Below are 27891 nucleotides of genomic sequence, written 5' to 3'. Positions count from 1 at the left end.
TTTGTGCCTGTGCTGGCTTCCATCAGGAGGAAGCTGGTTTTTAACTTTTTTGGAGTGCAGCTCGATTATCACTAGCCGGGAGGGCGCTGGTAGTGAACCAGGTGCTATTGACGACGGCTTGGTTTGTTGCCTCCTGCTGGTGTTTTCTCCAGATCTTGCAGTGCTCACCTCCGGCGGTTGATCCACAATTTCTTATGGACGGGATCGGATGGCTCGCAGGACACGAGAGCGAGGGTCGCCTGGCACACTATCATTCAGCCACAATCTGCGGGCGGGTTGGGGATCCTGGTTCCAGAGTTGCAGAGCATTGCCCTTTTGGGCAAATTGTTTGTGAGAGGCTTGACTCCAGGGTTGCACACCCGGAAGGTATTATTACAGGAGGGAGTCCGACAATGTACTCCAGGGAGGGGAGGGGCTTGGAGACCTTCACTATGATGTATCTTCACAGAGGCGCCAGCTTGCTCATTGAGGTCGCCTTTCCTCTGCAGTCTAGTAGGCGTGTGGAGATCTCTGCGGGCATGCCTGATCCAGCGGGCTCTGGAGCTGCAGGAGGAGATAGACAGATAGCCCCTTGTGTGGAGCAGCCACGTCAGAGATGGTAGTGGTCACATGCTTGGGGAGCGCACTCATGTGGACTGGGCTAGCTGGGGTAGAGAGGGTGCTTGCTCAGTTCATTCTTGGAGAGATATTTACAGAGGGTTGGATGATGCGACTTTTTTGGCACGTGTGGGGTCTGGCAAAGGCCTCAGTGTGCGGAGGAGAGAGTTTGATTCAGCCATCCCTCCCACTTGGCTTGGTCGGCAGGGGCGGGCACTAGCAGGGAGCGAGGACTCTTGTTGGCAGGGACAGTTTTTGAGACTCGGTATCCCTCTGCTTGTTCGGAAGGGCACAGGGGGTTGTTTGCGACTATTCTACAGTGTGGTGGAGGGTGGCAAGGCTTCAGAGGGTCGCTGCCCCGGAGTCGGAGGAGGTAGAGTTGCATTCGTGGCACCGGATTCAAGTCGTTGCCCTCAAGGGCAAGGTTTGGCATCTGGACCCTGACCCTTCAGGGGAGGAGTGACAGTGGAGGCCATGGTTGTGGGAGGGACGAGCCTTGGATGAGCTGGCTTGGGATCCTGGGGAGTGGGAGTGGCCACCTTTGTAGGCAGACAGAGCTCCAGTTCCTTTTTTCCAGTACACAGCCAGGATTGGACGCAGGTCTCTCCTCCACCAGCAGGAGAGGGATCCCTCGAGGGCACGACTGTGGAGTGATCAGAGGATTGGGGCCAGTTTTTTGGCCAGATTCTGGCGGACTCTGTGGGACTCATGGAGCCCTCAGTGGATTACATATTTTATGTGGATGGTGGCACACGGAGGTGTACTGGCAGGTACGTGGCTGGCGCAGATGGGCAGATGAGGAGTATGCATCAGATGCTCTTCAGGGGCCGAGGAGTCTCCCCGGCGTTGTATATGGGCCTGCCCAGCTTCTATACTGATTTGGAGAGGAGCATGCAGGATCTTACGGTGGGTGGCCCTGGACCTGGGTTTTGTGACTTGGGGGGCTTTTTGTTGGCTTCTTCTGGGGAGGGGGTGGCACTTGTTGTATGAGGCTCATCTAGAGGACACGGTAGTTCATATCCACAGGGGTACTTGTGAGATCGGCGGCCTTGAGAGCTTGCCATTTGCTATGGGGCAGGATCCTGCGAGTTCTTGGGAGGAGATTTTTAGTATCATTGGGAGCCTAGTAGGCTGGCACATTTGGAAGGCCAGGTGTTCTCAGGTGTTCGGCGGCCCCGAGCTTGCCCCCATTATACAAGTTTTGGCAGAGTGCTGGGGGGACCTGATTCATGCTCTTCGTGGGGAGTGGGACCAGATCCAAGGACCGTCCAGGCCCTGTGAGAAGCGGTGAGAGTGGTTCCTACGGACGTGGAGGAGATCTGACATTTTCTTTCGGTGGTGGGATGGCAAGCCTCGATGGGCTTACTCCTCTCCTGCTTGGTTGTTGTCTCCCATCCGGACTTCTATGCCTTGATAGGCCTTGTACATAGCTTTTTCTGCTTTTTGTCACGTTGAGTAAGCGTTGTATTGGTTTTGTGCACATCTTGTGCCGTTGTATGGGTTTTTTGGAATATAATCAGAACTGATTTTTCATGCAAGAAAAAAAACTCTAATCACTCATTAAAGTCACCTACTCTTACATGAGTGAATCCATCATGTTGTAGGAAATCCTTCCGCATGGCACATATCTCTAGAGGATTGTGACATCCCCCTCGGCTTCTAATCAGTTGTCCTCAACTGAAAAGCGTCCATATATGCTGTAAGGAGATCTGGGTACTCCTTAAAGTATTCTTCATCAACCCACTTCGCATCAAGTGTTGGGTAGTTTTTGACATCAACGAGTTGCTTTTGTTTGTGCTTGGGGTGTGGAGGACCAACCGGTTCCAAAGGATCTGGACCAACATATGGTTTCAAGAGACTGACATGAAAGGCATTATGCATCCGCCAATGATCTGGTAACACCAATCGAAAAGCTATCTCATTGATCTTCTGCAAGATCTGAAATGGTCCATAATACCTACAAAGCGGTCTTCTTACGAAGGCAAGCTTTTTGGAATTTCAATAAAAAACCCAATCACCCTCCTTGAACTGCAACTGTTTCCGATGTTTATCTGCAACTTTCTTATGCTTTTCTTGGGATCTTTGTATGGCTGTCCTGACTTGTGAGAAGACAGTATCCAAATTCCTAACATACTCAACTGCTGCAAATATTTCATCCTTAGTGCGTAGGATAGGAGGCAAAACCACTTTGCCATATACAATTTCAAAAGGTGTCTGACACGTAGAAGTATGCACTGTATTGTTCTAAGCAAACTCAACAAGTGGTAGATACTTCTCCCAATCTGATTTGCAGTCAGAGACATAAGATTTTAGCAAATCAAGCACGGCTAAATTTGAAATTTCACTCTGCGCATCTGTTTGTGGATGGTATGCTTAAGAAAAATTTAACTTGGTTCCCATATTATCAAATAGTGCACGCTAAAAGAGACTAGTGGTGCGAGGATCACGGTCCCCCATAATTGAAGATTTGGGCCAGAAATATCTTCGCCATATCTTCTGGCTTTACGGTCTTCCGCACTGGAATGAAATGAGCTTGTTTACTGAACTTGTCTACAATAGTCCAAATAGCATCATTCCCTTGCTACGTTTTCGGAAGATCCATGATAAAATCCATGGCGATACTTTCCCAAGGCTGATTCGGAATCGGCAACGATTGAAGCAACCCTAGAGTCTTATGCCTGTCAAATTTGACCTTCTGGCAAACCAAACATTGGCGAACATAATCATCAATGTCATTACCCATCTGAGGCCAAAAGAAATACTTCTCCAAAGCCTGCGTAGTGGAAGGAATGCCTCTATGTCCTGCATAAGGTGGTACATGACATTCTTCCAACACTTTTTGTCTTAAGTTTTTATGCACACAAAGGCGGTTGTGCATCATTAAATACATCACGTATGGAATAATTCGGGACTGAATTACCCTGCTGTAAATCAGCCCATATATGCTGAAAATCATCATTTGTGTGAGAGAGATCTCGCATATGTGAGAGGTCTTGATGATAGGCCACAATAATGGTACAAGCTTGAGGCCTTCAGGAAAGCGCATCAGCCACTACATTCTTCTTTCTGGGAGTGTGTAGAATATGAAAATGAAACATAGAGAGGAAATTTGCCCATCTCATATGCTTTTTAGACAACTTTGTTTGAGTAAGAAAGTACCAAAGACTTTGATGATCTGTCTTAAACGGTAAATTCAGCTCCCAACAAATAATGCTTCCACATCGTGAGGGCATGAATGACTGCTAGAAGCTCTTTCTTATAAACCTACAAGTGAAGTTTTGCATGTTGCAATCGACGACTGTCTTATGCAACAACTGTCCTTCTTGGTTTAATACGGCACCAATACAATCTCCAGAAGCATTACATTCAATGGAGAATGGTTTGTGCAAATCTGGCACAGTCAAAACTGGTCCAGATATGATGGCTTGTTTTAAACCATGAAAAGCCTTCTTTTGTACATCACCCCACTGAAAAACTGCCTTTTTCTTTGTGAGATCATGTAACGGTGAAGAAATTTCAGCAAAGTGCTGAATGAAGCGTCGGTAATACGAGCATAATCGTAGAAAACTTCGAATTTCATGCACTGTACGCAACTCTGGCCAATCCTTGATTACTTGCAATTTGACCGAGTCCATGCATACACCATCCTTTGATACAATGTGTCCAAGATAGTGAAGTTCTGATAAGAAAAATTCACTCTTCTTACCATTTATGTAGAGCTTGACTACGAAGCTCTTTGAATCAACTAGCCAAGTGCTCGCGGTGTTGTTCCTCATCTTTGGAAAACACAATGATATCATCAAAGAAGATTCCAGTAAACTGTCTATGCTTTCTGAAAATCATGTCCATCATCCGATTGAACGTGGCCAGTGCGTTGGTAAGTCCAAACGGCACTACCAAGAACTCATAAAGCCCAAACTGTGTTCGGAAAGCAGTTTTATATACATCTTGTGGTGCCACTCGTATTTGATGGTAGCCGCTCTTGACTCTTGAGATCAATTAAGCTAAAACAAGTTGCACCTTCCAACTTGTTAAGAATGTCATCGATGCGCGGAATAGGAAATCTGTTCTTTTTCGTAACCTTATTAAGGGCACGATAATCGACGCACATCCTGTATGTTCCATCTTTTTTTTGCACCAATAACATAGGTGAACAATAAGGAGATGCGTTGGGTTGTATCAACCCTTTCTCAAGCAAGTCATTTACTTGCGCCATAATCTCTTCTTGCTGGCTAGCACTTACCCTGTGTGGAGGTCGAGGTCGGTTGGGCGGTGTGCTACCAGGTATCTCATCAATACGGTGGTCTTCGGGACGCTCAGGTGGTAATTCACTTTGGCAGCACATCGCGAAAACAATCACTATAGCGATGCATGAACTCTACTCCCTCTCGAGTTAGTTGATCAACATTCACTCTTTCATGCTCAACACTTCTCTTACAAAAACCAAGTAAGAACAAGTGGCTTTGTTTATTACCTTATTGACTTGTACATGACTAACAATAGGTATGGTACTTTCTGGAGTACCAGCATCTATAACAATCTCTCTACCTCTGTGCATAAATGAGATCTTCTTTTCTTCATATGATTTCTTTGGCTCCATATGAGCATGCCAAGGCATTCCAAGCAAAACATCACAACCAGTGAGAGGAGCCACCATAAAACTCTCATGATCAAGGTAGCCCTGTATGTGAATGCGGACTTGCCAATGATTGGTGTTACATTCACTCCTTTACCCTCAAAAGCTGCATTTGCATCCATTTACATCCAATCCTATGGCAGCAGCCATCTGCACAGAAATGAAATTGTCCGTGGATGCATCATATAAAAGAAACAGTGCGGGTTGATCTTTTAGCCATCCCCATGCTTTACATATGAGTCTTTCAGTGGAAGTATGTCCTGTATTTCCCAATACATCCTATTTTCCAATACATCCTATTTCCTAGTACATCTGGCACAACATTTACATGAGGCTTTTCGGTGCCACTATGTGCATTTTTCAGGTTTTATGGGCACTAATAATACAAGTGATCTTTACTTCCAGATTCAAAACATTTTCCCTCACGTGCATATTCAATCCTTTGCTGTTTTGATAGTCCATGATCATTGTGTTTGCCCCACGGCTTCTTGAATGGACGTTCCTTTGTACCTTGGGCATCTTTTTGATCACTTTTTAAGGGTTGTCCGTCCTTTTTCTGGTCAAAACCAGCCCTCTTAAAGAATCTGAAATTGCCTTAGATTTATTATGTTTTATGTGCAATGTCTCCACCATGGTAGCCGAATGCATTAACTGCTGAAAGGTTTGGTTTGGGTACACTTCAAGGCTCTCTTGAATGATCGGATGCAACCCAGACTCAAACTTTCTTTTCTTCTCTTCATCAGAGAGTGTCATGAAAGGGGTGACTTTCAGCAGTACCTTCCAATATTTGGCGATGTAAGTTTGCACCGACTCCCCTTCTTGTTTCAACCAATCTCATTCTTTGCGCACATTTTTAACAAAATTTGGTGGTAAGAATTGATCATAAAACTGAGTTTTGAATTCAGCCCATGTGCGGGCAGCACTATGGTCCAAGAGTTTGGCCATCCACCAATCACTAGCTGTATCTCTTAGGTGCATACCCACATGTCTCAGTTTAGATTTCTCCGAAAAGTTTTCATTGCAAAAAGCCATCTTGAACTGCCAAATAAAAGCAAGAGCTTTGGTAACTTCCAGCTTCGGCTTCCCAAAGTTCTCAAATTTGACGTCCTTATACCCTGACTTAAACTCTTTAGCTTTCTTCTTTGAATGAGATTTGCCATGCCCATCAGTTTTAGCCATAGGGAACTCATGTTGAGCTCTCTTTGCACTACCCCGAGTAGCACTCATAGATTGGGTTGAATCAGCATGATGAGAATGCTCTCGGCATGGAGTAGTATGATGAGGATGAGATATGGCGTCTTCTGAATCATTAGAATTTGCATTTGCTTCCCATCGAGAAACCTTTCTTCCACTGGAGTCTTCGGATGCATCCCTTTGTCCTCTTAGATAAGGCTTGGCCAATTCACGAGGATCTTTATATCCCATCTCTACTACTATGGCCTCAAAGGCTGCATCATCTGGAGAAATTTTCCTTTTTGTACTCAAGACTTCTTGCACATCTGGATCCTTTCTCAAAGATCTCCACTGCATAGTCTCATCTTGGTATCGTCTAACTTGGCGCCTGAAGGCCTCCAACTCAGACATTACATCAACAAGATCTGTATGTGCAGTACCATCAGTTTGCCCTCTCTTGCTCAGGAGGAGTATTATCTCTTCTGTATGCTTAACCAAGAAAAATTTTGTATGCCCTAAAAGCGTCCTTTCTCAAGCAGAGAAAGAAGCCTTTGCTCGGGCACGTGTAATACAGAAAACTAGTGGCCTAAGTCACAGCATACATTCAACATCCATCACAACATGAGCATGAATCAACACATCTGTCACATACGTCATATACATATACATCCTGAAACCACATAAGATAATCTTGCACATGACACAGCACTAGGGGCTGAATTTGAGGCATAGAGTCACAAGAAGGTTTGGCCTAGGAGCGGTGTGTGCAGGGTAACAAGTTTGTAGCAGAGTTGTGTAGGGTGGTGGTAAGTTGGGATGTGAGTGTTGGAAGTGAGGTTGATGGGTCGAGCTCACAGATCTGGTGATAGATGTGATTTTTGTACACATCATCTAGGTCTTGATGGAAGTGAACCTATGTGTAGTGGGAGATGGGTGAAGGTGGAGGTGCGGTGGGAAAGGTGCCAGATGGTGAAAGAGAGGTGAGTGTGGTCAACTGCAAGAAGGGGAGTGGGGTGGAGAAGCCCTGAATATGGGCTGCCAAATCCGGGGACCCATGAGATAATCCACTATACTAGAGCCTCCTCCATATGGTAAGCAGGTGAGACTGCCATAGGAAGGACATCTGGCCATCCCATTATATATAATACGCCTCTGGGCAGCTCCCATATCAAGGAGATGTCCCAAAAGCTTTGGTATGCCCTTATCCTCTGCATCCCTGTATCTCGGGGGTCTATCTCCTGTAGTAGGATGGGATCTCCGAAGTACAGTAGATGTACCTGATGGCTCTCTGTTGTGGCATTGAAGTCTCCTGGTGGTAAGAGAACATTACCCACACTCCAGTACCCCATGATGTCTTCATAGAGAGGTAAGTATGTCGATTGCCCACCAGCTGAGCGTATGTTGACACCTCAGGTGGAAAGTTGCAAGCTTCTGTATGTATAATCGTGTCCCCTGGGAGCCGCAGCCTCATCCACATATATCGGGTCTTTTCATCCTTCTTGACAATTGTGAAGATGATTTGTAAGTGTGGCCTAAAAAGGGACAACGCTCCTAACCCTTGTGCGCCTCCAGATGTGTGGTTCTCTCCTTCGTACACCAACTCCCACTCATACCCAGTAATTTGTGGTAACCCTCTCTTAGGGATCTGGTGTGTCTATGTAGAAGATGGCCTCTTCCAGTGAATGTCTCGGCTAGGCCTCCAGGTTCCGACCATAATGTTCTGTTACAATTCCCATCTCAATCCTGTGATGGTGGTCTCACTTCAACCCATCTTGAGGTGCCTAAATTTGATGGCTTGGTCGAGCAGAGCGCTGGGAAGGGCAGTCGAGCAGAGGTGCCGCGATGAGTGGTACACAATGGGCGGCGCATATGTGAACCACGCAGGTATGAACCGGGGCCTTGGCCGCATCTGGGTGAAGGCGGCGAGGGCTGCGAGGGGGGCTAGGGTGCCTGTGGGTGAAGGAAGCTAAAGGCTGCACGAAGGTGTGCGAAGGGTCATGGGACCCACAGCCTCGCATGGGTCTGTGCAGAAGCCGGGAGGGGCAGGAGCAGCGTGAAGAGCAAAACAGGGGAGAAAGCCACCTGTGTAGCGCAGATCAAACACCAAGACAGCATGCGTCTCGCGGAGGTGAGGGCATGTCATGTTGTCAAAGAATCTCATGGATCTGTCTCTTTGTGGTGGAGATCCTTGGTGCGCTGGGTTGGGGGTGCCTTGTACTTAAGATAGAGCAGGCCTGCTCACTGAAGACTCCTGAAGACTCCTTTGGGATGCGAATATGGCCCCTTGTGTACGGCTGGTATGAGCTGATGTTAATGCAGCGATGTTGGCGTGGGTGGCTGATGTGGATGTTTGTGCCACGCAGAAATCAATGATGGATCTCTGGGAAACGTTTTGTATGGGCTGGCCTTGTCTGTCAGTATGTCCTCTCAATACTCTGTCCCTATGTCGTCTGAGTGCTATTAGGTACATCTTGAGACATCTCTGGGCCTCATATTGCAGCACCCATGCCAGTTGCCCAAACCCCTCTTGGAAATGGAGAAATGAAATGATATATTAACGTCTCTAAGAGGCCATAGTGGCCTATGAGACCAAAACTGAGAGTACATCTGAAGTTGGTGTCTCATCAAAGAGAACAACTAAATGAGACTAAAAAGTACAATAAACTGATTGTCCTACAGTTATAAGAACAGAACTGTAAGACTCCGAGATGATACTGAGTAGAAAATACTGGAAAATACTGAAAAATGTATATCAGGTAGATCCATGTATGCTGATCAGTTGAAGTGTTGCCCTCTCCTTAGATCAAGTATCTCCGCCATGGGGCTGTCTAGAATGGAGAGGTCGTAGAAGCAAGGTAGGCGCCTCCGATGCCGAGCAATAATGGCTCTGATCTGGCGATGGTGAGGATGCCGTGGTCGGGATCCTGGTGGGTGTGGCCGACGAGCACGACATAAGGCTGGGTTGCTGGTGCTGGTGCCGAAGAAATCTGTCAGGGTCCTCTGTCTAGGTACATCATGGCTCGGCCTCCTGTCTGCCAAGAGAGTCTCTCTGCGTTGAGCGGGTGAGATCCAAAAATGGACAATCCAGACTGTACTGAAAGGGTGGTAGTGCCTCTATCCGCAAACCATGTAGGTCAAACCATGATCTCATTTGAGCGTACCAACAATGAGTATCTCCATCCTCTGCCAACTGTATGCATGAGGTCAATGCCAATCGGGAGTACCTCTGCTGAGGGAGCTCCCATAACCGCTGCAAAAAGGTAACTGCCTGGAATAGGGCCTCGGTTACTACTGGTGGGGCACCCAGCTCAGCCCGAACAATCTCATGTGGTACTGACGATTTGCTCCGAATCATGTGGGCAATCATCATAATCAGTGGTCTCTCCATTTACCTCCATCCCTCATCTGTCCCTCTCTGAGATCTGTGATGTATACTAGGTCCCCAAATTGGAGCTCCGTACAGGAGGGTCGGTGTGACAAGCGTATCAAATAGCCACAATTTGGTGCGTGGCTCCTGAAACTGTATGTGTGCACACTGCCTCTCAAGTGCCCCCAAGGCTGCATGCCCTCGAGCTAATCTAGCTAGTGCTGCCTCCTTCAGGGAGAAACGCGGTCCTGTGAAAGTAACTCCCAAGTAGACATATGACCTGACCACAGTTGCATAGAAACGCGTTTCATACAGGTTCGAAACGTACGAAACGTTTCGTCCTGTATGAAACGCGTTTTTTTCATCATCCCAAATTTTATTTATTTTTGGTTGTACAATGTAGAGTTCTCTCCTAGGATTGCAGTTCAGGGCCTTGTGAGAGAAACTGGAGTACATGGGCTCTTTTTCACACGAAAAAGAGAAATAGACTCTCCTCAGCACAATTGGAGAGGCTTGTCTTTTGTCATTGCAATCTCTGATTGCTAGAACAAAAGGATCATCCCATTGAGTCTCGCCAAGTGAATCCAGATAAGATTGATATCATGAAGTGCAAGGAGATTCCCGACATTCCTCAGGAGGAGAGAGACATCTATTCTATGCTCTATGAGGAGATCATGGCTCCGGCTCGCACTACACGATCTTCTCGAGAGGCTAGTACTAGTGGTGCACCTGCACCTCTAGAGGATGAGGCATTTGAGGACTCGGCTACCGGCAGTGACCTTGAGAGTGAGGCTGCAAAGGCAGAAGATGCAGATGAGGATGAGCATGAGGATGCAGATGAGGATGCAGATAGTAGCTAGCAGCTGCTGCCAGTATCATTTTATTTGGACATGGTATTTAGTTTGAACTTTGGACATGCTATTTATTTTGATCTTGGATTTTGAGTCATGACTCATCACCCACGTGGTGATCCTTTTGATTTCTGTTTAGTCATCAGTGATCACCCACGTGATTTGTGATATCATCATATCTTACATGTATTTTGTTTTTATTGAAATGAATTCAATGTGGTCTCTTATAAGTTATGTCAACAGTTTTTTCTTTTCCATATTTCAAGTAAAAAATATACATGTTTTTTCTATTTTGTATGAAACCTTTTTGTACCCGTTTCTTACCTTTTATGAAACGTTTCAAAACGTATGAAACCCGTTTCATACCTGCCGTTTCTGAAACGCCTGGCAACTATGGACCTGACGTACTCTACCGGCTCCCCTCGGAAAGTGAACTCAGGCTCTGATCTCGTCACCCATGCTTGTGTGGTGTTAAACACCATAACCTTGGTTTTCCCAAGGTTCACTGTCAGATTTTTATCTGCAGAGAAAGCCTGTAATGCATCCAGGTGTCTCTGTAATCCCTTCGGAGAGTCTGAGATTAGAACAATATTATCAGCATATAACAAGATGGGTATCAACACCCCTGCCAGGCATGCCCCTGGGCCTCCCAATCTGTCTACATAATCAGAGACTGCATCAATGTACAGTCCAAAAAGGGTGGGCGATAGCGGGCATCCCTGCTTCACCCCTATCGTGCTGGCCACCCTATCAGATAGTCCACTTGGAGCTTGGACTCTGCTTGTCACAAACTCATACAAAGCATATATCCCCCACTGCATATCCTCGGGTACGTCAATGTCATGCAATCTGTGCATAAGCCTGGCACGTGGTACGGTATCGAAGGCTTTGCGGAAGTCCACAAAGCAGCAGTATATCCTTCTCTTATGTGCCCTGCCCTCTTCAATAAGTGCCCGAAGTGTCAGTATGTGATCCAAGGTAGTAAATCCTCTCCTGAAGCCAGCCTGTCCATGTGCTCGATGACCATGCCTCTCTGCCCATCGGCTCAGCTCCGACTCCAATATAGAGCCATATAATTTGGCCAAGTGATGACCAATCATGATCGTCCCATAGTTGCCTAAGAAAGAAAGAAAGAGAGTTATATCAAACTTCTACAAAAGGCCAAATTGGCCTAAGAGACCGGAGTGTTACAATGTTTCCATGATATATCTTATCCTGGATAGTACAGAAATGAAATGAACTGAATGTAAAAGGGTAACAGCTGGGTACAATGATAGAGCTAAGTGATAGATGAGGTAATGTAGACAGCTCCTTAGGGTGCACCTCTCCTTGGTAGTGGTCCATGTAGAACATCGGCCATGGGGCAATCAAGGGCAGCTGCCAAGATGCCGCCTAGGTCCAAGGAGTTGGATGGCTGAGTGGAAGTAGTCTGGTGCCATTGTAGGATGTCTCAGATCTCGATTTGTAGACCGGATGTTTTCTGTGGGGGTGGAGCGCGCCAAGATGTTTTCCCTGGGGGTGGGGGGTGCTTGGCGCGCTGTGGTACTGCTGCTTGCTCCCGTGCGACTCCTCTAGTCTGTCTTAGCGGGATGGCTCTAGCGGGTGCATCAGCGGTGCTCTTGTCTCCTTCGTCTCTGAAGAAGCTGGGGCTTGAGGCCTGGGGTCTCTAGAGAGGATCCTCTGGTGTCTGTCCATCTCAAGTAGAAACATACCAAGGCATCTTTGGTCTGGGCAGTCCATAATTCTGGAGAGTGAACCAAAGCCCTCTCGGAAGTGGAATCTTGCCCGAATCTCATAGTATATTGGACATCGGCAGGTATAGTGCTTCTTTGTCTCCACCTCTGGCATAATTTGCAAATCCTGTGCTCTTTGTTCACTCCTGTGACTCTCCTAGTCTCTATGTGTAGGCGATGGGATGAGCCTCTGATCTGGCCTATGGCAATCCGCATGGCATGTGACATATGGACGTTCATGTAGGTGGCTCGCCTAATGAAGCCATCTTCGGTGAATCGGAGTGTCATGTACCTAACACTAATCCTCGGGATTAGGTCCTAATCTGGTTTGGGTTGGGGAGCATTGAGTATAAGATCAAATGGAAAGACAGGGCAGTGGGGGAGTGACCTTGGGAGACAGTTGCTAGTTTAGAGCGGAGATTCCCTGATTTTGTTTCCCAAAGAGGAAAGTTCTTAGGAGGGGAAGTATGTTATGTACCTAACACTAATCCTCAGGATTAGGGCCTAATCTGGTCAAGGTTGGGGAGCCCTGAGATTAGGGGAAGACCACAGGTAAGTTACAGGTGGCTAGGGTCTATTATTAGTGATAATCCATGGTTACTAGCTATTTATAGCTGGATTGTTATTCATAGCAGTAATAGTGTGATAATCCATGGTTACTGGCTAATAGAGAGAGAGAGAGAGAGAGAGAGAGAGAGAGAGAGAGAGAGAGATGAGCTGATTCAAATGGGAGTAAAAATTTGCAAGCCAAGGGGAGGGAAAAAAAGACAACAGGAGGATGAATAAGGCGGCATTTAGAAAAAATACGGGGTGGTGGGTATGTCAAGCTAATGTCAAGCTACGTAGGAGGCTTTTGTGACAAGATAGCTAAACATGGTAATACTGGGTAGTTTAAAAGGTAGGCAGATACATGTATAGTGGCAATTAGAGGTTGTATTAAGCTAAGTTTTTGGTAGCAGTGAGTTAAGGTCAAGAGGGGCTGAGGGCTAAAGAATGGAATGAGGGCCGTGGGCTGTAGTGACCTCAAGGGCCAAAACAGCATGTGGTCTTTTGCCTTTCTTGGGGCTTTTTCACAGGCCCTCATCTTGTATAGACAGCGATCCTGTGGTAGATGTGGTAGACAGCTTTTCAACTGGGACGGGCATATCCTACTGCTGTCTGGAGATTAGTACATGGCTCTGCAGGAAGTGATAGCTTCAGAGCATGCAGCTCTAAGGTTTTGCATAACCAGCCTTTGTATGAACTGTTATGCCTGCTGGGATTAGTTTCTCTCTGGCCTGTAGCACAACTTTATGCACAGCAGCTTTCTTTGTTCTTTGTACAATGTTTGTTGGTTGGGTCTAATTGGGACCACGAGCAACTTAAGGATACCCCCCCAAAATTGTTTTCACACTGCATGATTAAGCTGGGTCAACACATCTTGTATGCAGAGAAGTGATTTATGATTTTTTGTCTGCTTACAAAGTAAAAAACTTGAACTGCAGTCAACCCCCGCTTCTTAGTGCCATGGTTCGGCAAGTGTACATGGCAACCAATGATTTCCAGTTGCTGGAGAAAGCTTTACCTATACTCATTCAAGAGCACAAATATTGGACCTCAGGTCAGTCTTCAGCCAAGGAGTTCTTTTTGGGAGCCAAGTTGTGTTCAGGAATGGCAAAACATTGTGCATATAATCCATCATAACTCATACTTCTCTTCTCATGGAAACAGATCCAAAGCAGGTGACTATTGTAGATAGAAAAGGGCGCAAGCACTCACTGAGCAGGTATTATGCAAATTGGAAGGCACCACGCCCGGAATCTTTTACTATTGTAAGTGCTAGTATGATTTGTGGTTTTGAAGGAGTTGATTTTCGCAAATGTTTGAAAAGCATGAGCATAGTTTGTACAGTGTCTTTGACTCCTTATGGTGGTTAAGTCTAACAATTGGCCTCTATTTTGTTCTTAGGATATGCAAGTGGCAGAGGGGGTCTCAAAGAGTAAGCGGGAGTTTCTTTACCATGATATAGCTTCAGCTGCCGAAAGCGGTTGGGACTTTGGCTCGCGCTGGATGCGGTTGGTCGTTAGATTCTGACAGCTTTGATGTTACCTAAGCTTAAAAGAACTGGGGTAGAGACTTAAGTATTCATTGGATCTCCTATCACGGGCAACCTGACTAACTTTTTCTCCTCTGATTGCAGAGACCAGCAGAACCTTAGCACGCTATTCACTTCATCCATTGTACCTGCGGATTTAAATGCTTATGTGTTTCAGGTGTGGTTTCTAGTTGAAATTCACAATTTCAAGGAAAGTTCTATATTATGATTAGCCTCGGTTCTCAATTTACAAGATAATAGCCTACAATGAGTCATAGTAAGGTGCAATTTAAATTTGCCTATTTTTCATGAATCCCTAGCTCTAAATTGCTTCTTCTACCTTATCTAATGTGCTATGATTTAGGCTGGTTACAGCCTGGGCACTGGGCACCCTTTCCCTTTAAAGTTTACACACAACCATCAAGAACCATGGAGTGCAGGCCCCACAGCAGCAGCATGCACAACGAATCCAAACTTTTTCACCAGAGCCTGGTCTTCAAGGATTGTTTTGTGGATGCACAGCCTTGTGATTGGCTGTTGATAAGGGCACCATTCATGTCCAGCTGGAATTGGCGCCCATGTTTTGGGTAACATGGCTGCCTTGTCGGCATTCAGCTAGAAGTCTGGATTTTCAATGTATAAAGGGGAGTGCTTCCATAAAACTGCGGGAATCTCATTGAGGGGTGAGGGGGGGTACCCATCTTGTTTGTAACCGGCCTTAATTGCTCATTTGACCTTGGAGTATCAGTTATGTGGAGTTGTAATTGATTTATATTTGAAGGCACTAGTCGCCTTTGCCAAGTTTGTGTATCAATAGTTGACACATTTTTTGAGAGCAGATGGAAATGAATATAGCCTTCATAGCAGAAACATTAGGGAATCAGACTGTTGCTGCAAAGTTTGCTGAAGCAGCCAAAGCACGGGATTTGGCAATACACACAATTATGTGGAATGACAGCATGGGCCAATGGTTTGATTACATACTGGATCCTCAACAGTGTGAGGTTCAGTCAGATAAAGTACGGTTACTCCTTTCTTGACTAAGGTTTAACGACAGTTGATAATGTTTTGCTGCAATCATAGATCTTGTGATCGTGCTGTGTCGGGCTGTTCTTATGGCATACATTGTAAAGAGTAGTTTTCTTTTTTAATTGAACCAGCCCGTATACTCTTGCAGACAGTGTACACATGGAATGAAAACAACCAACATAAAATTTCAAGTGCATCCAATTTTGTACCACTTTGGAGTGGAGTTTTGATTTCAGGTATTATACTAAACCTATATGTAAATGATGAAACCTTAATGCTATAAGATCGTTCTGCTTTGGGTACTTTGCAGCAAAGTATATTGTACCTCTTTTATAAACATAAGCCAGCATGTGTATTGTGAACAAGCTGTATGTACATATATGTGTGTATGCATCTATATATGCATGCATTTATGTCTGCACATACATATGTAAATATATACTTATGTATGTATGTAAACATTAGGCATATGTACAACATAGTTACCAGAAACCCCGTTTCTCTAGTATGTATAGACTGTTGGGTCTGTCCGAAGTGAGTGGATTAATGGTAGTGGAGTTACCTCTTGGACTGGAATTGGATTCCTGACTTGGAAACAGTGTGCATCCCGCTGAGACTGCAGTTGACTACTCCCAAGACGTCCGCTTTCCTGATACTTGGGAAATTTGATCTGTGTGGTGTCAGGGATCCAGGGGGATATCGGGGCCATAGATGCTGTTATGGTGGTGATCCTTGAGTGTGTAAGATGGAGTGCGATGCTGTGGCCATCCTCCTCAAAGAGAAGGGCCGAGCCTGCCTCCGCAGCCCATGCAATGCCCCCCCCAAGTGACTGCCTGTGAAGAGCCAGAGGATCTGTCACCATACCTGCTGTGCCTTTGGGAAATTCTAGAGGCACTGGAACTGGCTTTGAGACTCTTGGTGGCCATGAGAGCTCCAACGCCGTGCCGTGGTCAGTGAAGATGGAACAGAGGCCTGTTCTCCCAAAGCCACAGGCGCCAAGAGGGGTCGCTTACAACTTTGATTGGAGAGGGGTCTATGTGCGAGTTGTGGTCGGGGAAGCAGATAACCCAGACCCTCTGCTTCAGAGCGCCGCAATCCTCCTCCAAAGGGGGTCCCACACACTGAATTCGGGTACCCTCGAGGAAAGCCCAATCCACTCTGTTGTAGGCTTTTCCAAAGTCCAGGAGCAACACTGCCAAATCCTCCCGGCAGAAGCGGGCCGTGTCGGTCTCGCCTCCCAAAAAGTGAAGATGTCATCCAAGATGCTCCTATCTTGGATGAAGCCTGTCTGTTGTATCAGATATGGGAGGTGAGGCTGCAAGCAGCAGCTGATGGCTTTGGTGAGAATTTTGTAGGCGCTGCCAAGGAGGGTGATGGGGCACCACTGTCGAATCTCCAAATGGTCACCTTCCTTGGGAATCAAGTAAATAAGCCCCTCCAAAATCCTGTCTGGCATGAGGCCAGTGATCATGATCTCATTGAGGGCAGCCTGGGAGCGACTTCATGAGGTCCCGGTGACGAAGGAAGAGGGAAACCGGGAGCCTGTCGGCTCTGGGGCACTTGCCACACGAGGCAGTCTGGAGGCATCACTCAACTCCTCTCTTGAGAAGGGAGAGCTCAAAAATATCTGCAGTCTGGGGGAGACCACCTCTCGTGTGTGCTGCCATACACTCTCTCTCTCTTTCTGCCTCAACTGGGGGGTGAGGGGACTGTTATAGATGCTGTTATGGCAGTGATCCTTGAATGTGTAAGATGGAGTGCGATGCCGTGGTGATCCTCCTCATAGAGAAGGGCCGGGCCTGCCTCCGCGGCCCATGCAATTCCCCCCCAAGTGACTGCCTGTGAAGAGCCAGAGGATCCATCACCATATCTGCTGCGCCGTTAGGAAATTCTAGAGGCACTGGAACTGGCTTTGAGACTCTTGGTGAAATTGGCCATGAGAGCTCTAATGCCGTGCCGTGGTTGGGGTGCCTCAATCCAGCCATGTGGATTCGCCTACCCAGCCTGCTTGTACTCGAAAAAAGGAAAACCTGAGTGCATAGACGGAAGTGTGGGTCTTGTCAGTACCACTAGCCAGGTCCCAGTGAAGATAGAACGGAGGACTGTTCTCCCAAAGCCACAGGCACCAAGAGGGGTCGCTTACAACTTTGATTGGAGAGGGGTCTATGTGCAAGTTGTGGCCGGGGAAGCAGACCCTCTGCTTCAGAGCGTCCCAATCCTCCTCCAAAGGGGCCCCCACACACTGAATTCGGGTACCCTCGAGGAAAGCCCAATCCACTCTGTTGTAGGCTTTTTCATAGTCCAGGAGCAACACTGCCAAATCCTCCTGGCAGAAGTGGGCTGCGGCGGTCTCGCCTCCCAAAAAGTGAAGATGTCATCCAAGATGCTCATATCTTGGATGAAGCCTGTCTGTTGTATCAGATATGGGAGGTGAGGCTGCAAGCAGAAGCTGATGGCTTTGGTGAGGATTTTGTAGGCATTGCCAAGAAGGGTGATGGGGCACCACTGTTGAATCTCCAAATGGTCACCCTCCTTGGGAGTCAAGTGAATGAGCCCCTCCGAAAGCCCCTCTGGCATGAGGCCAGTGATCATGATCTCATTGAGGGCGGCCTGGAAGCAACTTCATGAGGTCCCAGTGACGAAGGAAGAGGGAAACCGGGAGCTTGTTGGCTCTGGGGCACTTGCCACGAGGCATCACTCAACACCTCTCTTGAGAAGGGAGCTCAAAAATATGTGCAGTCTGGGGGAGACCACCTCTCGTGTGTGCTGCCACACTCTCTCCCTCTCTCTCTTGCTGCCTCGATTGGGGGGTGAGGGGACTCGCCGAGAGGAGCTCTCTGTAGAAATCTGTGGCAATGGCCTGCACCTCAGGGGGATCTGAGTCCATGGTGCCATCTGGATTTCTCAGCCTGCGGGACCCGTCACAGCAGTGGTGAGGGCTTGTGATCTCCAAGAAATTGTGTGTGACCCTGTCACCTGCTTGTGATGTCCAAGAAATCCTGCGTGCCTTGCTTGTTTGTTTCTTTTTGCTTTTTTTTTTTTTTTTTTTGGGCTTGTATACAAGTTGGGTTAGTCTCTACTTGGCACAACATTTGGAATATTGAATTTCTACTTCTTATGGGAAAATAGCACGACAAAGGTTTTAACGTTTTGACTGCATGGTTTGAACTAGTTTTCAGCATGCCTCTTAGTTGTGTAATATGATTGTGGAAGCTCATTCTTTCCTTCACAGGTGACTCAAGGGTTGACAAAGTTATAAATGCATTGACTCAATCTGGGCTTCTCTGTCCTGCTGGGATTGCAACATCACTGAAGGAGACCGGACAGCAATGGTAATCTTTTTATCCTTGTACCTCAAATTCCTAACACAAGTGTGGGCATGTGCCATGGACACGAGTGCGAGCGCACAAGAAAAAAGCAAACCACTCACATGCATGCTAGCCAGTTCCGTGCTGAGATGGAAGAATTTGGACATTGAGATTTATCCCTCTCCTCCATATCACCAAACTGGCGTTTTCAAATGAGCCCTCTGTTCTCAAACAAGATGCAGTTGAGGTCTGGCTACAGCAATGGTTTTGGAACCTGATCACGTGCTATATTCGCAGTAGATAAATTTGTCTAAGTGTGTGTGAAATCAATTCTTCTTTTGAGTGAAGTTTATGCATGAAAACACCAATGGAAGGGGTTTGTTTTGAAGACGAGTTTAAATGCCGCATCTGGTTTTGAATGTGCTCTAATTGTAAGAGACATTTGCATTTGTGCAGGGACTTTCCAAATGCCTGGCCTCCACTGCAGCACATGATCATAGAAGGCCTTATGTTTTCTGGCTCAGACAAAGGGAAACGTTTAGCTAGGATAATAGCTCAAAGGTGGATCGAAACCAACTTCGTTGTTTTTTATGAAACTGGTCATATGCTGGAGAAGTATGATGCAACAGTGTGTGGGGGGACAGGTGGAGGTGGAGAGTACAAGCTACAGGTACTTCCCTGGCACATCCCTCTCCTATATCTGAAATTCTTTAGTAATTTGCATAAGTGGGTATGTGGTTTCTAGTTTGCTGCTTTAGTGGTTCGATGGGAGGCCGAGGTGGGCGGTTTCAAGTTTCTAATGACTTATATGTTGACTTGACAGACTGGATTTGGATGGAGCAATGGTGTAGTTTTATCTCTACTCAATGACTTTGGGTGGTCCTCAAACGTTTCATCCACTTGTCCTTAAGGAAAACTGTGCCAGCAGAGGGTTTATAGACAGTTACCCATGAAACAGGATGCTTTTAGTATGAGGGGAGTTACTTATCCATCAGTTTTGAGAATGGAGTTCTTAGTACAAAAGCTTCGTGGTATGCAGGCCCTTACCATTTCCTGCAGTTTATGCATAGACTCGTCAAGGCATTAACTTGCCCTTACATCCTCCCCTATCTAGGCTCATATTCATTGTTTTGCAAAGGTGAAAAGTCTTTGCCCAATTCAGATAACAAACACCGAAAGTATAGTAAATAAGTAACTGTAAGTAGCCTTTGCTCTTTAAACTTGAGAATTAGCAGGATGGCTGAAAGAGGTGATGTAACATCACTTGGACTTACTTTTACAACCTCATGAAACCTTTAAATTAACACTAGTATGAGGTTGGATGTCTCTGATGTGAAATGTTTATCAAAAGAGAGAGCAGATTAATGAACAAAACTATCGTAAGCATACAAAAATGTGGTATGAGAGAGTACACTAGACTAATGAATAAAACTGTAAGCATACAAAAATGTGGCATGCAAGTGTGCGTACTGAAAAACACTCTTGAATACAAATAGAATGCGGACTTAACACGCCCAGATGCCTTTTTAGTCACACGTTAATCATGCTTATTGGCAACAACGTCGAGATCCCTTCTCTCTCTCTCTCTCTCTCTCTCTCTCTCACACACACACACACTCACACACACACACCACTTGCCATTAGACCACAATCATGTGTGCTTTGCTTAATATTGATCCATTGGGTAGAAAAGTGCAGTTGCATATGAACAACATTAACATTGTGAGTTGTATATTGCCATGATCTATCTTGGTCCACTTATGTGAGTATTTGACACTGTCAGAGCAAGTTGATGCTCGTTATGGGTGTAAGAGGGGCTAAAAGCGACTCTGAGCATGTTGAAAACCAATGTTCCACCCTAGTCATTGTTATTATGCTGGTGGTTGCTCTATTTTGCAAGGCTCCTTATATGGGGAGAAGTTTACTTTATGTTGAGTATGTCCAAACATCCAGTGGTACTTGGTTTGGACATTGGGGTCTTGGCCATAGGTGGCTAGATAGTATCAAAGTGCATACTTTGGACAAGGGTTGTTTGTAAGTGGCTTTGTGGTAGCAGATTTGGAGAATTGCTCAACCTCTATTTGGGGTTTGACCAGTTTTCTACAGTTGCATTTCCACGCTTGGCTAAAACTAGTTGGTAGGAGACGAGCAAGAAGCTGATCAACTCATGAAAGAGCTTAGGGAGGGGTAGAAAGAGCCTTCTTTAATAAGCTACATTGGTTCAACTTTAGTGGATGCAAAGCTCTCTCTAAAGGTGATTGGGAGATTGGAGGCTCTAGTGGGTTTCCAGAATTCACTTTCTGTAGTGCTCCCAGTGGAAACTCCGCCTCATAATATCGTAATACTAGATTCTCACACTTGAACTTATGGTGATGCAAGGGTCCCACAGTTATAGGAAATAGGTGGAACAATTGTATTGGTGTAGGTGTATGGCACATGTATAATCCTAGAAGTCCTAAAATAATGGCAGGATTACATCATCCAACTTCCATTGTTTCTATTGATGATGCCATCAAAACGGATAAAGCTATCGCAAAAGTAGTTACAACCAGAGGGCCTCATGTTCCAGCAGGCAGCAGCTCCTCCTCTAGCCCCTAGATAAAGAGAACATGATAGAAGCAATTCTAGGGTTTGGAGAATCTCCATGGCCATCTTGAAACCATTGAGCAAACAAGTTTAGTGGTTTAGGAGATGCACATGGCCATTTTGAAACCTTTGAGCAAGTCTGTGTGATGCCTTAGGAGTGAACTTAGGAGTGAACGATGATCCCATGAGGGTTAGTGCATTTACTCTTGATTCTAAAGGTGTAAAATGGTTTTGAACATTGGAACCAAAAGGCAAAACAACTTATGATACTTAGAAACAATCATTTTTTATTGCTTACGCCAAGACTGGTGTGACAAGTAGAGCTTAATACTCTTAAGGAAAAAGAGGGAGAGACAATTCAAGAATACATTAACTACTCTAGGCTCCACCATAGAGTTGTACTATACTTCACCTTTTTTAATATAAATTTCCTGTTTTTCTCAAAAAAAAAGAAGAATACCTTAACTGAGATCCAAGTATCTCTACAACATGTGCAAGCTTTAGGAGAGACCTAGCCGAACCCGCTTAATCTCTCTTTTCCTAGAAGGGATATGCTTTATGCTTTATGCTTATATAAGCACATGACCTTCAATGAATGTGTACATTGGATGCCATTGACTACAATGACAATTTTATGGGATCCCCCAAGGAAATACATGGCTTTGCAGCACCATTCAAAAAAGGTGGGTGGAAGTAGTGGATCAAGGGGGGGAAAAAATCAAGAGAAGAATTAGGTGTTTGATGAAACAATTAAAGTATCAGTTTAAGATCACTCCTAAAGAGATGGGCAACTGCCATCTCTATCCAAGGAGAGACATGGTTTAGCACACGTATTGTAAAGCAAGTGTAAAGCAAATCATATACGACAAATGAGTGTGTGCACCTAAAACGAAGACTTATCTATGGTGTGGATAAGGTGCACAAATGGGCAATCATGAGACTAGCCATTGCTATAGGTTTAAACCTACTTTAAAAGAAAATATGGCATCACAAGCACCGACTTTACATGCTCCTCATAGGCCACTATTGTGCTTTACTTGCACCACAAGTCTAGTAGCTATGGGGGAAGGAGCTCGGCCTGTTGTGAAATGCCTCCACCTATTTTACCACCGCTTGGGGGGGGGTTTCACTCATAAATATGTAAGCGTAGCACGTGGGTTCAATAGAAGGGGTTTTTAAAATCCCTTTTTTACACATTTTTTTTACGTACAGAAGGGTACCATTTAAAGGGGCCCCGAGTACCACTGCAGCCTACTCTACCAAGAGTCGCTATAATCTATCATATGAGAGTAGAAGAAGGAAACAAGTAGAGACCTTTATACCAAAATATACTTACGATCTGCTTATTGAGAAAGACCAAATACTTGTGAGTACTTTATCATGCCACTGGGCTACACAATGGCTGCATCAGAGGAATACACTTCTCTAATGAATATTGCAACATAAACTTAAGGAAAGGACATAAACTCTATGGCAAGGACATAAACTCTATGGCAAGGAGAGCCCTTCTCTCTTGTTATGCTTGTGGAGGGCCTCACATAAAACCCAAATTCCATAATAGAGCTTATAAGGATGCTCCCATGGTGGTCAACCCTATACCATTAGAAAGATGGTGTTTGGGGGGCAGTGTTGCTCAAAGATTGCTCCTATAGGCCACCACAACTATCAACCTAGAGGATGGATTGTAGCTCTAAACATGTTGGGTGTTTTGGGTAACTAGGGAGCTGAGGAACAAGTCAACATTACACCCATCAATGCGATCATGACAAGATCACATGCTAAAGATACCCATGTAAACAGGAACTAAGGTTCTCATGACTTAGAGGCTTCTACTTTAAAGAGCACCAAATGCTGCGTAAGCAAGCAAAAAAGGAAAGTAGTCACAATTGAAAATGGGAAGTATGAGTAAAAATTCAAGAGGGATCTGATTCCTCATCCATTGGATCATGACCTTATATCCCAACTAACAAAGCCTTATGTTACACTTGTAAAGCTATGAAGGAAGCCTAGAAGAAAACCCAAAGGAGCTAGTCAAAAAGCTAGCGCATTATCCAAATCTAGTTGAAGATAAAGAGTACCTTATGTTGGATCAAGATTTGGTAAGAAAACCTCAACAAGAGATGAAGAGTGTATATAGACTAGTGACAATTCCTAAACTATGCCCTCCAACACCTCCTTCCACTATATATTTAGAGGAAGGATCCATTGACAATATTCAAGTGCAAATAATGGGAGAAAAGGATTCCCCTTGAAAGGATGTCATGGTTAAGAATTCTCTCAATGCACTTAACATCCGCCTATGGAACCTGATTCTCTATATTCTGACGTTTTGGAGTATTGAGTAGATTCAACTTCCAACACCATATGGAAAAATTTGACACCAAGATCTTCAAGGTCAAAAGTCTCATCATTTATTGATCTTCATCACCCCATAGTTTGTAAATGGAGGAATTGACTTTGAGCCTCTATAGGGTCATTGGTGACTCTTCCCCACAATATTTAGGGAGTGACAATGGGAAATTAGAAAGCAAAGAAAACGTGGGACCTTTTCATAGCTAGATGAGTGTGATTTCCAAGGTTATCTCCTTTTCCTAGGAAATATGAAATTCTTCCGGTAAAAATTTTGGAATCCGTTCCAAACGTTGAGAAGAAAAGTAAAGCTAACATGGACGAGGTTTCTTTAGAGGAATCTCGAAACCTCGTCCATGCTAGCTTCACTTTTCTTCCCAATTTTTGGAATAGATTCTAAAGTCTGTATTGGAAGAATTTCATCTTTCCTTGGAAAAGGAGATGGCCTTGGAAATCGTATAGCGATCTAGTTGTGAAAAGGACCCACATTTTCTTTGTCTTCTGATTTCCCATTGTCACTCCAATATTGGGGAAGCATCGCCAATGACCCTCCAAGAGATTCAAAGTCAATTCCCCCTTTACTGACCATTGGTGTGATGCAACATCAATGAATGATGGGACTTTGATGGAGACAAAGAAACAAGCTCGCTTAATTTACTACGGAAGGTCCTCCAAAGATGCTAGCTTTTATCAAATTTCCTTGAACCTAGAAAGAAAAGTGCCAATTTATGGTTAAACATGGAGTAATTCTAAGTCGCATAATCTTGAGGAATGGATATCCATTAACAGTAGCAAGATCAAGGTTTTATTGGAATTCCCACCTCCGACTAATGCCAAGGGTGTGCATAGGTTTATGGGCCATTTCGATTGTTACAGATGATTCATCTTCTTATACGTAGAATTACATGTCCTCTCTATATAAACTTTTGATTATCTTTGTGTCTTTATAAACTTTCGATTGTTATTCTATATACAATTCATCTTCTTATATTATAGACCAGTCCTTTATACAATTCTTCTTATATTACAGATGAGTCCTCTATACGAACTTCTAATTGTTATTACAGAGACGATTCATCTTCTTGTACTTAGAAATTTCCCATCCTCTATACAAACTTCTGATTGTCTTTGTGTGGATAGAAGTATATCAAGAGCCCTATAAAAAGTTGAAGAAAGCCTTAGCATCTACACTAATACTAAGAGCTCAAAATTGGGATGCCATCTTCCATATTCATATTGATGCTTCTACTTTTGCCATTGGATGTGTGGTAGCACACAACTTGGTAAATACAGCATGATTTTTTTGATAAGTTTTGCTAGTAGGCAACTCAATGATGGAGAGCATAACTATACCATGAGTGAGAGGGAGGCCTTTAAATGGTCTACACTATAAGAAACCTTCGCCACTATTTGTAGCTAACAGGTTTGTGTTCTTTATTGACCATTAAGATCTTCTTTACTTGGTAAAGAAACCGTGTGTATAACTCACCATATTACTAGATGGCTTTTGATTCTACTGGAATTTGATTTCACCATTACAGTGAAGAAGGGATTCATTCATGTGACTCGGACCATTTTCATAGTAGACAACTTAATGATGGAGAGTAGAGCTATACCACAAGTGAGAGGGAAGGCCTTGCAATGGTTTACACTGGTACAAAATCTTCGACACTATTTGTCAGCTAACGAATAGTGTTAGCTAACAAATTTGTTTTCTTTATTGACCATCAAGTCCTTCTTTACTTGGTAAAATTGTGTATGATTTATTGTATCACTAAATGACTTTTGCTTCTAATGGAATTCGATTTCACCATTATGGCAAAGAAGGGATCCACTCATGTGACCAACGAACCATTTTTCTAGAACTCCAAATTGTTAACCCCTTGTTGGAGTAGATGAAAATCTTCCCGATGCTCCTTTTCTTCAAGTGGACATTATCTTTGAATGGAGCCTTGACATTTTCAATTTTGTAGCCAATGAGTTTCCCCTTGATCCTGAAATGACCAAGGATAGAGCATGACAACTTATTAAGAAAGCATCACCTTTTTAGCTCATTATAGGAGAGTTGTACAGAATGGGAAATGACAAAGTTCTTCATAGATGTGTGCTAGAATTTGAATTTATGGCATTGTTGAATAAGCCCACAGTAGTGGCATGGGTGGAGGGTGATTTGCGACTAAAATCACAATACGAAAGGTCCCTCAAGCTAGTCTTCGTTGGTGTCGGTGGCCCACATTATTTGGGGATGCAACCAAATTTATTAAAGACGTGATGAGTGTGAGAGATTTGCTTATACCACCCATAGCACCTCTTACTATGGTGATGTCTTTATAACCATTTGGGAAATGGGGATTAGATTTTTTTTGGTCCATTGAGTTTAGCAACAAAATCTGCACATGCTCAAAAGGTCGAAAGCACCAATAAGACACTTTGCACAATTTCTACAAAGAGAAAAGAACTAACTAGGAACATCAAGACACTGACTCGAATGATCCCATTCTAGTCGTAGTCTTATATGTTGGTCAACATACTGAACAACATGTAACTATGACTAGAATGACTCCATTCCTTTTGGTCTATGGATTAGAAGAAGTAATCCCAATGGAGCACAATATTCCATCCTTTGTGTTTTCAAGGCTTAATGGTTGTTTCAAAATAGTTGTTACAATTGGAGGAAACAAGATTAAGGTCTCTACCAATGGATTATATGTGGAGAAACTTCACACGATGAAATGGTTTGACAAACACTTGACAAAGCATGATTTTATAAAAGATGACCTTGTGGTGTCGATGTATACGATCCATAAAAACAAAAGGAAATTCAAACTTATGGTTATGGGACCCTTTAGAGTGGTGGAATTCAGTAATTCTAGATCAACAAGACTAGGATCCTTGGACGGTGTTTCTTTTGACTCCTATGTGAATGGGAGAAAACTAAAAAATATATATAGACCCTTGTTTGAGTCCAATGTTAAAGGAAATCCACCAAGTAAAACAGAGAAAACAACAAGAAAAGGAAATGTAAAAGTAAGTCCAAATCGAGGCTATGATCTGTGATGAAAAAGCTTGCTTAAAAGAAACAAGATTTAAATTAAAAAGGCTGAAAATAATTCTCTTAACATTGAAGAGGAAGAAGGATACACAAAACCGGGTCGATTCTGGGTGGGATTCTTAACTCGAACCAAATTCTTCTTACCCTTGGGTCTTCTAGATTCAGGGTGCGGACAAAAACCTAATGTCTTATGAGACTTGGTGGGAATTATAGGTAAACGAACACTTCGAGAGAGAACTTGGTTATGAGTTCTTCAATGGTTATTCTTCAAAAATGCCTTGGCTTATAAACTACCTCATATTATGTTGAAATGATTACTTGGAAGGTAATTTTTAAGTTATGAAAGCAACTGTTACAACATTAATTAGAAGGACCACACCATGAGATTAATCTTACCCCCTCAGGAAAGGCTACCCTATTTTTGACTAATGATGTGCCAAGATTTTGGTCAACTTTTGAACAAGAATCGAAGGTAGCACTAGTAGAGAGTAAATGAGTCCAATTAGTAGATGAAATAGTTACATGACCAATAGATTGTATGCAACCACCAATGGTACAAAATCACTCTATCACTAACAATGCACAACAATTTTAACCTCTTGCATTTATTTTGGAAGAGGAAGAAAAAGCTACAAACAAGAACAAAGACTATAGATGGGTAGCCAAAAGGAAATTCACATTTCTCTCCTCCCTACGAAACAAGAAATACTTTTAGGTTCCAAAACCACAATCTCTCTTCGAAGGATGAATGGAGCTATTGAATACAAAGTATACATGTGTAAGTCATCCTCAAAATCTAGAAAGAAAAGGTTGATAGGAAAGGAGCAGTCTAAATCTGATAATGTATATTGGAATATGTTAATTCAAAGTCATGTGCACCCATAGGTACACTTTGTGAAGCCACATGGTGGTCGTTCACAAAGAAATTTGGAAGTTATCATCAACAAGCATAAGCTTGAGCCAAAACACACAAAACATATGCACAAACAAAATGTGACAAAAAATTCATCACAGAGTGTAAAAATAAGGCAAAAGGTAAATGCCAAAAAGAGAAGGCCATGGGTTCCCCCGTAGGGAAAAATGTGTAACTTCTTGGAACCCTACATTAACCCTTAGCATGAAGGCCAAAAAAACCA

General features: G+C 44.2%; 1 protein-coding gene across 1 annotated transcript in view; it reads left to right on the top strand.

Moving 5' to 3' along the window:
* Window positions 1–20162, top strand: part of LOC147633553 (putative trehalase) — a 29874-nt gene extending 9712 nt beyond the window's left edge. The window contains exons 4-12 of the mRNA XM_086806660.1: window positions 13842–13957; window positions 14068–14168; window positions 14305–14411; window positions 14537–14609; window positions 15271–15450; window positions 15609–15696; window positions 18693–18792; window positions 19225–19438; window positions 19592–20162. Coding sequence (XP_086662786.1) covers window positions 13842–13957; window positions 14068–14168; window positions 14305–14411; window positions 14537–14609; window positions 15271–15450; window positions 15609–15696; window positions 18693–18792; window positions 19225–19438; window positions 19592–19678 — 1066 coding nt within the window. The 3' untranslated portion in view covers window positions 19679–20162. The remainder of the gene's footprint in view (window positions 1–13841; window positions 13958–14067; window positions 14169–14304; window positions 14412–14536; window positions 14610–15270; window positions 15451–15608; window positions 15697–18692; window positions 18793–19224; window positions 19439–19591) is intronic.
* The last annotated feature ends 7729 nt before the right edge of the window (window positions 20163–27891 follow it).

This window comes from Cibotium barometz, chromosome 12 (genome assembly GCF_041138505.1).
Source record: "Cibotium barometz isolate CiBa-2024 chromosome 12, ASM4113850v1, whole genome shotgun sequence".
NCBI classification, from domain to species: Eukaryota; Viridiplantae; Streptophyta; class Polypodiopsida; order Cyatheales; family Cibotiaceae; genus Cibotium; species Cibotium barometz.
This window is presented reverse-complemented; position numbering and strand designations above follow the sequence as displayed.